This window comes from Poecilia reticulata, linkage group LG7 (genome assembly GCF_000633615.1).
Source record: "Poecilia reticulata strain Guanapo linkage group LG7, Guppy_female_1.0+MT, whole genome shotgun sequence".
Taxonomy (NCBI): domain Eukaryota; kingdom Metazoa; phylum Chordata; class Actinopteri; order Cyprinodontiformes; family Poeciliidae; genus Poecilia; species Poecilia reticulata.
Genome location: NC_024337.1, coordinates 8662679 through 8673638, shown reverse-complemented (window position 1 = coordinate 8673638; position 10960 = coordinate 8662679). Strand labels below are relative to the sequence as shown.

The window sequence follows — 10960 nt, the reverse complement described above, 5'->3', positions numbered from 1 at the left end:
AAAAAACAGTCATGTGAGCTTGCAGAAATACACTGCCAGCTTAGCGAATACAGAAACAGAGAGAGAAAGATTAAAAAAGAGGAAACATGTGAGAGGAAGATCAAATGTTTCTACACTGGAGWACAAAAACTGCACCAACCCCAAGAAACCACAATAACAGAAGAAAAAAAGGAGATCGTATCAGCAAACAACAAATCTTTCTCATATTATCTCAAACTTGAGCTGGAGCACATCAGGTTTATCAGCCGCTATTGAGATTTTGCACTTCAGATGCGACCTTATAGTTTCATAAGGTCGCCACGCAGCAGCTGACATCTAAAGGTGCACACAGCTTGCAAGCTACATCCTGTTCAGGACTCGGTGCAAGCTTGGCRCTCCACCCAAACTGTCAACAAGTCCCCGATTCAAATCAGACTGGTGGGCTAAAAACAGCACAGCTAGCATGAACCAAGATGGAAAATGAGAAGGGAAAGCATGGTGCACCAACTGAAAGTACCAACTGTTGCTTTTGTTTTATCTTCTTCCTTTCTAGAAACATAGTAAATTCATAGATTCATTTGTAAAAAAAAAACAAAAACAAAAAAAACATTACATCTTACTAAATAATTTTGGTCTAGTTCCCAGTTTAAATACCTCACAAGAACTTTTCATCAAGATATATGGGCTTGTTTTAAAGGGGCAGTATTTTGTGTTTTCCAGGCATATAGTACCATTTTATAGCACAACCAAGTAACTATGTTACCTTCAATTTTTATAAAAAATGCTGCATACATATATATCAAACATGACAAAAGAAACTTGACTTTGTACTTTAATGCCTTGAAATTGGACCTTTGTCTCTTTTAGAAGCTCCTGTTCTTTCTGAAGCGCCATCTCCAGGAAGTCATCCCATGGCTCCTCTATTAACCCTTTCACAACGTTTTTACCAGCAGCTCTGAGCAGTACCTCCTATAATGAGCTCAGCAGTTCCACTAGCTGTTTGCTAATTGCTGCTGGCTAGTCTGAAGGATCTGAGTGGGAGGAGCTNATAAATGTTTAATCACACCTAGAGCATTCCTTCTGAAACCTCTGATGTTAAAATCTGCTTCCTGAGCAACAAAACCAAAAAATAAAAACCGGAGTTACCGTTAAAGATAGATTTTTTTAAAAAAGAAAAAAAAAGTATTACTCACTCTCTCTTTGCTCCCGTTCCCTCAAGATGGCATCCAGCCACTTCTGCTTGTCCTCTGCATTTTTGGCCATGCAGACGAACCACTTGTTCTTAGCCGTGTTGTGAATCTTCCAGCCATTAGTCACTGTGTAGTTGTTGCTGTGATAGTCAGCTGGAAAGAAAAGAATAAATGAATTTAAGAGAAGAAGAGGTGAAAATGGAAAAGATAAAACTCGAGATTATCTCAACAATCCTCTATAAGTGTTTAGCCATCTATGTGACATGTGACAGCTGGACGGGAAGCCGCTTGGCTCAGGTGAGGTCAAAGGTCCACATGCAGAAAACCAGCACTGCTGTTAACATACAACTCACTGTGAAACACGGTGGTGGCAGCATCAGGTGAACATGCATCAGACTACAGGCATGTTACAGGTAAACCATTCACTTTCAGATGTACAACACTGGTACAGTCATGATTTAAACTATTGCATCAGAATTCAGCAGACGGTGATTTTTACACTGGATGGAATAATATTGGACAGCACAACAGATCTGATTTTTAAAACTTTTGAATAGCATTTGTCTTTGTATTGGTAAATAATATCTAATCCCAATAACATCATATRTGTTTATAACATAAAATTCAGGTCGTTTCAAGGTGCTGTCAAGATTTACAGCACCTTGAAACGACTTGAAATGAAACAGCTCTTTAACAGCTCTTTCTAGTTTTTTCATAAGATTTTAATTTTTTTTGCTCTAGTGGCCTTTATTTAAAGGGACAGTGTTATGTATTTTCCACAATAGATAAATTACATACATTCTAAAACAGGAGGTATAATGAATGAAAACACACCAAGAACCTCCTGGTTTTACATTCATCAACTGCATTCACACTGCAAACACCRCCTGCAGCTTTAAGTACAGAAAATAATGTGACTAATCAAAGTCCTGACATTAGGCATATCTCTGAAGAGACATAAAGTCAAAGTTGAACATGAACATCTAATAAAGTAGATAAACAGGCAGCAATATAAAACCAGTAACTGAGCACTGACTCATGAGGATCTGTCCCCGCTCTGATCCATTTAGCTGCAGGTGAGCGGCCCTCTGAATAATGAATGGCCACATGGTAATGGGATGCATTAGTCTCGTGCTCAAAGGTCGTATAAATAGATTTGATACTTTGGGCCCTGTGGGGAGCCGCTTCTGCGGTAGAGCTGTGTGATCTGCCAGAACGGAGAAAAGAGATTCCCTAAAAATCCCCCAAAGAAATCAGCAATCATGATCTGGACAAGAAAAAAAATTGAAATGAGGTGGAAAGTTAAGTTCTCTTTTTTTTCATTTCTGTTTCCAGTCACACCCAAGTTTCACAACTTTCACACTCTGTGATCAGATAACCTGAAAGTGGGACCCCCGGACTCTGCAAGTAAGGCTTGTTTTTCTCTGTGGTTTCCCTTTCAGAAACCAGAATACGACAGCCAGCAGCTAACATAAAGGCAAAACCCCCCAAAAAACAGTCATGTGAGCTTGCAGAAATACACTGCCAGCTTAGCGAATACAGAAACAGAGAGAGAAAGATTAAAAAAGAGGAAACATGTGAGAGGAAGATCAAATGTTTCTACACTGGAGWACAAAAACTGCACCAACCCCAAGAAACCACAATAACAGAAGAAAAAAAGGAGATCGTATCAGCAAACAACAAATCTTTCTCATATTATCTCAAACTTGAGCTGGAGCACATCAGGTTTATCAGCCGCTATTGAGATTTTGCACTTCAGATGCGACCTTATAGTTTCATAAGGTCGCCACGCAGCAGCTGACATCTAAAGGTGCACACAGCTTGCAAGCTACATCCTGTTCAGGACTCGGTGCAAGCTTGGCGCTCCACCCAAACTGTCAACAAGTCCCCGATTCAAATCAGACTGGTGGGCTAAAAACAGCACAGCTAGCATGAACCAAGATGGAAAATGAGAAGGGAAAGCATGGTGCACCAACTGAAAGGACCAACTGTTGCTTTTGTTTTATCTTCTTCCTTTCTAGAAACATAGTAAATTCATAGATTCATTTGTAAAAAAAAAAACAAAAAAACATTACATCTTACTAAATAATTTTGGTCTAGTTCCCAGTTTAAATACCTCACAAGAACTTTTCATCAAGATATATGGGCTTGTTTTAAAGGGGCAGTATTTTGTGTTTTCCAGGCATATAGTACCATTTTATAGCACAACCAAGTAACTATGTTACCTTCAGTTGTTATTAAAGTGCTTTATATGTATCAAATCCATGACAAAAGAAACTTGACTTTGTACTTTAATGCCTTGAAATTGGACCTTTGTCTCTTTTAGAAGCTCCTGTTCTTTCTGAAGCGCCATCTCCAGGAAGTCATCCCATGGCTCCTCTATTAACCCTTTCACAACGTTTTTACCAGCAGCTCTGAGCAGTACCTCCTATAATGAGCTCAGCAGTTCCACTAGCTGTTTGCTAATTGCTGCTGGCTAGTCTGAAGGATCTGAGTGGGAGGAGCTRCTCTGAGAGACTGAAGCTGAGAAGCTGCAGCTCAGAGAAGGAGCTGTGCCTTTGGTACACTCAGGCGTTTAGCACAGCTGAATGGTTGCCATGGAGATTAAAGGATTTCTCAAACAAAACTCCAGGATTGTTTCTGATGAGGAAATAATATAACATGATGTAAAGCTCAAAAATAACTGATTTTACACAATGCTGCCCCTTTATGTATGTAATTTCTTCATTTTGATTAAACAAAGTACACTGGATAATTATTGAATTCATAATGAGACATCTGTCCCATGTTAAATAATCAGCCAGTGGAATTACAACTTTTTCATAAGTATAAAGGAAATACTGAATTAAAACAGCTCCTGTATCTCGCTGAAAAGTTACTTGTAAGTTAGTTTGGTCTTATTATCAGAGCACTAAGATATTTGCACTAGAAACAAAAATATTTGTTTCTAGTGCAAATATCTAGAAAAAACACTAGTATTTTTAGTGTTTTTTCAGTGTGTTTAATAGGAAATGAGCTGAAAGTCTGGTTTAATGCATCCTGAGATACAAGCACAAACCTGTTCCGTCTTCCACGTTTTCCACCTCCATCACCTCAGTGTTGATCCGGCCTCTGAACACATAGAGAGGCCCGTTGATGGACTTGGTCCTCTTGGTGGATTTCTTCCCAGATGCTCTGTGAGAGGGGACAACACCGCGGTTACGCTCCGGAAGAATAAACACCAGCTGATGCCAGCGCCGTGTGCTACTAAAACAACCCTCTGAAAACATGCAGACGTCCACAGACCTTCACATGCTCCACATGCACAGGATGTGTGCTTGTTGGTTCTCACATGGTAAATAATGAGTTCACATTAACGGGAATGAACCGTTTTTATTTTCACAACTCCTCAAGTTTGGATGCCCTCCTGTTTCCTTTCACCAACACCTGTTTTTGTCTCACCTGGACTTCCTTTTGCAGTAAACTAAAAGGTTGTCGAACAGAAAGAAGACGCGTTCCTGGATGTTGCCCGCCGAGATTTTCAGGAGATTTCCATAAAGGAGCAACTCTGTGCAGATATCAGTCAGGTTGGTTCCCTGTAGAAACAAAAAAAAAAAGAAAAACTGAAATAGAAGATTGAATCCAACACCGTCCAGTTCACTGTCAAGCAGATGCGGTTTGTTTAATCTGAGCACAACTCTGCTGTGTGCATTCAAGACCAAAGAGTTCACAACCTCTACAGAACAATATCAAAATGAATCTTTGACACCGAGAGCGGCTTGTTGACATTCTTGTTGTCAATGATGGGAAACACAGCTGACCCCACCAAAAACATCTGCTGACTTTTATAGACAAAGCTAAGATATTAATTGTTCTRCTTCAGGATATGTGCATTCTTTCTAGAAAAAACTAACAAAAAAAACCAACAGCAACAGCATGTTAAAAAGAGTTGGAGTCCAGAGAAGAACTGTTCGTTTTGAGAGCTGAGCCTTACAGAATGACTCAAACAACCTTCAACATTTTAGATTTACTCACTTCACAAAAACAAACTAAATCCTGCTGAGATTGATGTTATTTTTTATCTTGCATGTAGACCAGACTGGAGTTCAATCTCATCTTACCAGGAAACCTTTTTAAATTTGGCTGAATCTCCTCTGTGGATTGTGACTAATTGCAAAAGTGACTTCTTAGGGATTTTGTTCAGAAAAGGTTTTTTCCACTGGAGTTCTGGATCTCTGCAGCTCCTCAAGAGTTGGCATGATGGATTGAAGGTAGATGATCATTTCTTGATAGTTTCCTCCGTCCTCTATTCGTTATCAGAAGATGGACTAAAGAGTATTCTGTGACATTCTGTGGATTCCTGTTTTATACTGTGAATTGCAGTTTTCGGCTGATTACTGATCTTTAAAAGCTTGTAAATTCATATTTTAGCCAATAACCTATTTTTTTGTCTAAAAAGTTGCTAAAGTGGCAAACGTGGGGGTTACTGTTAATTAGCTTTAACTACTTTTTGTACTTTTTATTTATAATTGTGTTGTAGTATCCCTGTTTTGTATTTACTGTTTTTATTGATAAAATCAGTTAGTAGTTGAGTCATTTTAATCTTACTTGTAGGATCTTTGTTTGTTTTAAGCAAGACAAATTACTGATTGTCCAGGAATGACAGATAAAAACGTCTGGCACGTTTCAAAAAAATGTAATTAATGTGCAGTGTCCCTCCCGAATAAATTWAATTATTGTTAACTTGTTAACAATAATTTAACAAGTGACCAGGCTGGACAGTCAAGCTTCTCTCACAGCAAACAGTAGCTGATTTTAGACGCTTTTAGATAAGATCAGTTTCTCATGTGAGTATCGACCGAGCTCCAAAATGTCAGGAAACATGACAGAGGACGCTGCAAACTGAGCAGAAATGCATATTTTTGACTCCAATCTCTGCAAGTGAATTTGGGGTTAAATGCTTCCTGCTTCTGTCGTGCAAAAAGGAAAACTGAAAAGATGTAGCTAAAGCCTCTCAGCAGCTACAATCTAGTCTGCAGCCTCACACCTTCACCGGATGTGATTGAGTCTCAGATAAAAGCCTTTTCTTGTAAACTATAGAATAAACCACCAGCTGCACCAGGCAGGCCAGCAGTCTTTACATCATCAAACCCAGACCAGATGGATGGAGAGAGGTCGCTGCTAAAACATTTTAGAATGACATTATTTGCATAAACTTTATCAAAGAGAGTTTTGCAAAACATTTTTATCTTAATGAAAGGCATAAAGTTACTCTGAGTCACCGGATCACCATWGCTTGGTGTTAATCAGCCATTTTTTTAAAGGAGGATGAACTGCAAAGCCATTTACTGTTAATAGGTGAGAAAATTATTTTTAGAAAGCCATTTTCAGCATTTTCCCATGTTCAGCTGTGGACTGGAAATGGATTTCACACATTATAAGCCTGAGCAGCGCCTTCATTAACATGCTCCCTCCAAAGATGTGAATGACAAAACTTTGTCCTGCAGAACTGAAAACTCAACAAAACCAGAAAGCGCTTAGCTCAACACATAAAGGTGCAAACTAACGACTGAAGGTGTCAAAGCCAGGCTGCCAATAAGTTGGACAATCAGGATAAAAAACAAGTCATTACTTGTGGTTAAATGGTCCATTCYCTCCGGTTCATCTGGAACTAAACGCCTCCATGTGTGGACTCTGGAGCCCACTGTCATCCCCTCCACCCACCCAGTCGACCTCGTTCCTGCAGATTCAACCCCCACCATGTCACCTAGACCTGGTGCCTCCATAACTAGTTTGTTCTCCAGATAGATTGAGTTTTTTAAAGCCTTTATTTTAAGAAAAAAAATCTTCCTTATTCTYTCTGATGTTGAGATCAACACTAAGTGGGGTGGGGGGAAGGGCCTCCATCTCAGAAAAACTATTATATTCAGGTCTAACCACATTAAGTCCAGATATTAATGTGCTAGGCGATATGCCTTAAAAAGAAAATTTCATTTTKTTCATATCAAATTCCATTTATAATTTTAGTCAAAACTTTTTTGGCTTTCATTTCTTCAAACAAAATTACAAATAACATTGGAAGCTGTCAAACAAGATGGCGGACCACAGGAGTGCTGACATCACTCTGAAATACCGAACAGATTTTCCTCTAATTAAATCTTCAAATCAAATAAATTCAGTTAATCGATAAAATTGMTTAATTGACTTTAATTGATTACTCTTCCATTAAGCACCTTTAGCTGTCCTTGAACAAATCAATCAAATGGATTGATCTCCAGGCTGTATAATGTGGAACTGCATGCGTTTGCACAGAACAATGCATGTCTTGCATTCTGCAGCCACTCCTTCGATTAGGCCCATTAAGATGTAGCGGTTGAGCGTAAAGCTGCGTGTGTGTTCACACACAGCACATACAAGGCCTGATCAGCACCACTGCTCCTCCATTATGGCTGGAGATGACGCAGCTCCCAGAGAGGCTGGAGAGGGGAGAGGAGACGAGGCTAATGCAGTTAGGTCAGGGCCTGCATGCCGGGGGGCCAGAGGGGGGCTGCAGGGTCTGAGTAAAGTGCCTGGCTGAGGTTCCTCTATGCTGTTGAAAAGAAACCAAAAATCTGAACGTTTGGAGTTTATCTGAGGCTCTTCTCTGTACAAACCTAATGTAAGTTGATGCTTCAGCTGCTCTTTGGGTTCAGGAACAGCATTGTTCTTCATTACCAGTCAGTAGGTTAGCAAATACTGACCTCCAMTACAGTATTGGATCAATGATTTAATTGATCATTGAAATAGTCATCAATGAATTGTTATCTTGATCATAGAGACTCATAAAGGCATTTTGATGAAAGACYTACACACTCAGAGCAGGGATTAAGTTAAAACTATACAAAATGTAAATTAAGATGAAAAACCTTTATCTGAAAATGTTTTACCCAAAACTACTCAAGTGGTTTCATTTAGCTTCAACTGGTTCAAATAGTGTCAAAATAATCTCTTATTAAGCATGTTTAACTATCCTGTTATTAATCAGTTAATTGAAAACCAGTAAATTAGAACCAGTAAATCAGTAGATTAGGCCTATAGTGTACGGATAAGCAAAAAGGCTTTTCACATATTGATAAAAATATTTTTCAGCAGCAGATGCATCCTGTGCTACAAATGATGAAGGGTTCACTAAAGGAAAGCTTAGAATAGATTAGAATGTTTATTTTCTCACTTAAAAAGGAAATGGATTATTTGTTTATTTGTATTTTATAATGTATTTCTAATGTTGTATAAAATACACTTAAGTGGTTAAATGAAAAATTGGCAGAATGTGTCAATTTCTTTAATCGATTAATCAGCAGAATAAGCAATAGAATAATTGATTGCTAAAATAATTGTTAGTTGCAGCCCTAGTATTACCAATAATAAATATACAGAGATATCAGATAGGAGCCAAAACTGACATATTTTTACATATTTGCTTGCAGCTCTTTCAGTCTGCTGCTTTTGGGCAGAACTAGTCCTTTTTTGAAGGACAGCTTTCATAATTCATTTTATTTCCTGTGTCAGGTGTTTTGTTTATTTCTTTTGAATATTCAAAATGTCCTTCAGTTATATTGTTAAATGTTAGAAATTTAAGTTAACTGATCTATAAAATGATKCACTTTTCACTTGAAAATGGTCTCAAAACAACAATATYATCAATTATCACAATAATTTCTGGGAGAATTTATTGTCCAGAAAAATGTGTTGTTGTGACCGGCTTTGTGTTAAATAATGAAATGAGACAAATGGATGTTCAGATGAGGCCCATTCCAACTAAAGGTAGCACATATAAACTCCTCAAACATGGGGGTCTGCTTCTCGGGACTCTTCTGATTGGCCGGTGAGCCTGTTTTCATGCCCCCTCCAACTCCCTGAGTGGGTGAACTGCCCCCAGTGGTGCCACTTAAGACAAGAGCCCTGTTGTGGTGGTGAGGGAGGAGTGAAAATGCAGCAGACCCTTCAGACCTTTAGGTAAAAGCAGAGCATCATAATACCGCAGCTGTAAAGGTGGAGGAGTGATGTGGTAGTTAACGTCTTTCAACTCTAGCTGGCTTTGTTGTTTTATTAAAAATGAATTTCCCCTTTCAGTTTCCATGGAATAAATACGCGTGTTGCATTTATGACCAGGCCTCTGAGTCTGAAATCTCAAAGATCTCAGATTCCCTTCCAGTCCAGACGGTCTGGACTGGACCCCACCCCACCCGCTCTTGTTCTCACCTCCCAGCCTTCGATGTGGGACTGCAGCTGCTCCAGAGCCTCCAGTTTCTCCATCTGCCTCTTGGTCTCGTTGATGTTGGAGCAGACGGCCTTCATGGCCTGCAGAGCCTCCTCCACAGCAGGGTAGTCTGCGTGCTTCTTAGGAGTCCTTTTAAGTAGTTCCTATATCACAGAAAGAGGAAGTTMAGAGAATTAAGTAAATCCACTAAAAAAAAGCACACAACAGAGTTTCAGGGAGGTTATTTAGGAGCATGACCTTTACCAGCCTCTGCTCCAAAACTACCTCCAACGGCATAGGAAGAAATGTGCCCATCTAACCAAGTTCACAAATGAGTCATGACCTGAACTCAAACTTAGCCGTTTGGTTTTCAGACTGTGCTGCGTGGTGCAGCGCTGCTGYAGCAGCTGCAGCCGTACCTTGAGCAGCAGAGGGTACTTGCAGATTCTCTGGATGGGAGTGAGAAGGTAACCCTCCAGGGGAATGTCTGTGCTCTTCTTTCCTCCCAGCAGCATGCAGTGCTGCACAGGAAACAGAAGMACAAACACGTTTCAGACTTGTGTTTTCTGGATTTTCATTGAAGCAATGACATAATGATTTAATGTGAATAAACAAAAGAAGTGAGAGGAGAAGAAGAGCGCCGGAAAAGAGTCCAGCTCTGCGCATAGGATGTAAAAGTCTAGCTTGGTTCCTTCCTGTGTCGATTTTAAACAAATGTCTGCCAGGGCGGGGGAAGTTGATGGTGGAAATGAGTTTAAGGTTAACGCTGAAAATGCATCGCCAGGTAAGCATACTCATAAAAACAGCTATACTGCTATTATTTTTTTATTGTTTATTTGACAGGGACAGATATGAGAAACACAGATCAGGACAATCTAATGTCTGCTGCACAGTGTTTATAGTCAAAGAYYCGKGGACTAGCTGTGACCGATTCATAGCTCTTGTGAATTTAAAGATTYTTTAAAGCTGCAGAACTTTTATAAAAAAATATCTTCTAACACATAGCAATTAAGTGTTACTTTGTGTTGGTCTCTTATAGAATCCCAATAAAAATGAATTGAAGATTTGTGGTTCCAATGTGACTAAAAGTGAGAGGATCGAAATCTCCATCTTTCTAAGACGCAGTTCTCTGTAAAAAGTTTTAAATTGTTCTTTAGAGTGACTTGTTTTAAAGTTTTGTAAGATTTTCTTTAGACTTTCAAACCTTCAGACAAAGAAATCAGGGATGACTCGACTTGTGCACACATCACTGATCTAGTATAAGTTTTACAGCATTTAAAGATTCTGTGGATGTGCTTTGAAGTTGTCATGGGTACAAAGGCTTTAATTAGTTATGGTTGTCGACGTTAATTAGCTGCTGCTGTCATGTTTCAGTTGGCTGTAGACACCATTTGCAGCAGTCAGTCAGGAAGCCGGTCTTTAGCAGATCAAAGTCTGAGAAAAGATTTAAATATGTTTTTATTCATAAGGATGTTGTTTTATGAGACATGCTTTTCACTAGCAAATTCTAGCAAATTAAAAGCTAATATGTTAGTCAAAGTTATCCTTTATGTGCATTATTTAGCAACTTGGC

The 10960-nt window shown here is 39.1% G+C and overlaps 1 protein-coding gene across 2 annotated transcripts in view; it reads right to left on the bottom strand.

Moving 5' to 3' along the window:
* The window catches only part of prex1 (phosphatidylinositol-3,4,5-trisphosphate-dependent Rac exchange factor 1), an 85912-nt gene extending 75998 nt beyond the window's left edge, over positions 1–9914 (bottom strand). For both annotated transcript variants that reach the window (XM_008413196.2, XM_017305840.1), the window contains exons 1-5: positions 9807–9914; positions 9390–9551; positions 4611–4744; positions 4228–4343; positions 1173–1322 (exon numbers count right to left, since the gene is read on the bottom strand). In XM_008413196.2, coding sequence (XP_008411418.2) covers positions 1173–1322; positions 4228–4343; positions 4611–4744; positions 9390–9551; positions 9807–9902 — 658 coding nt within the window. In that variant the 5' untranslated portion in view covers positions 9903–9914. The remainder of the gene's footprint in view (positions 1–1172; positions 1323–4227; positions 4344–4610; positions 4745–9389; positions 9552–9806) is intronic.
* Between the last annotated feature and the right edge of the window lie 1046 nt (positions 9915–10960).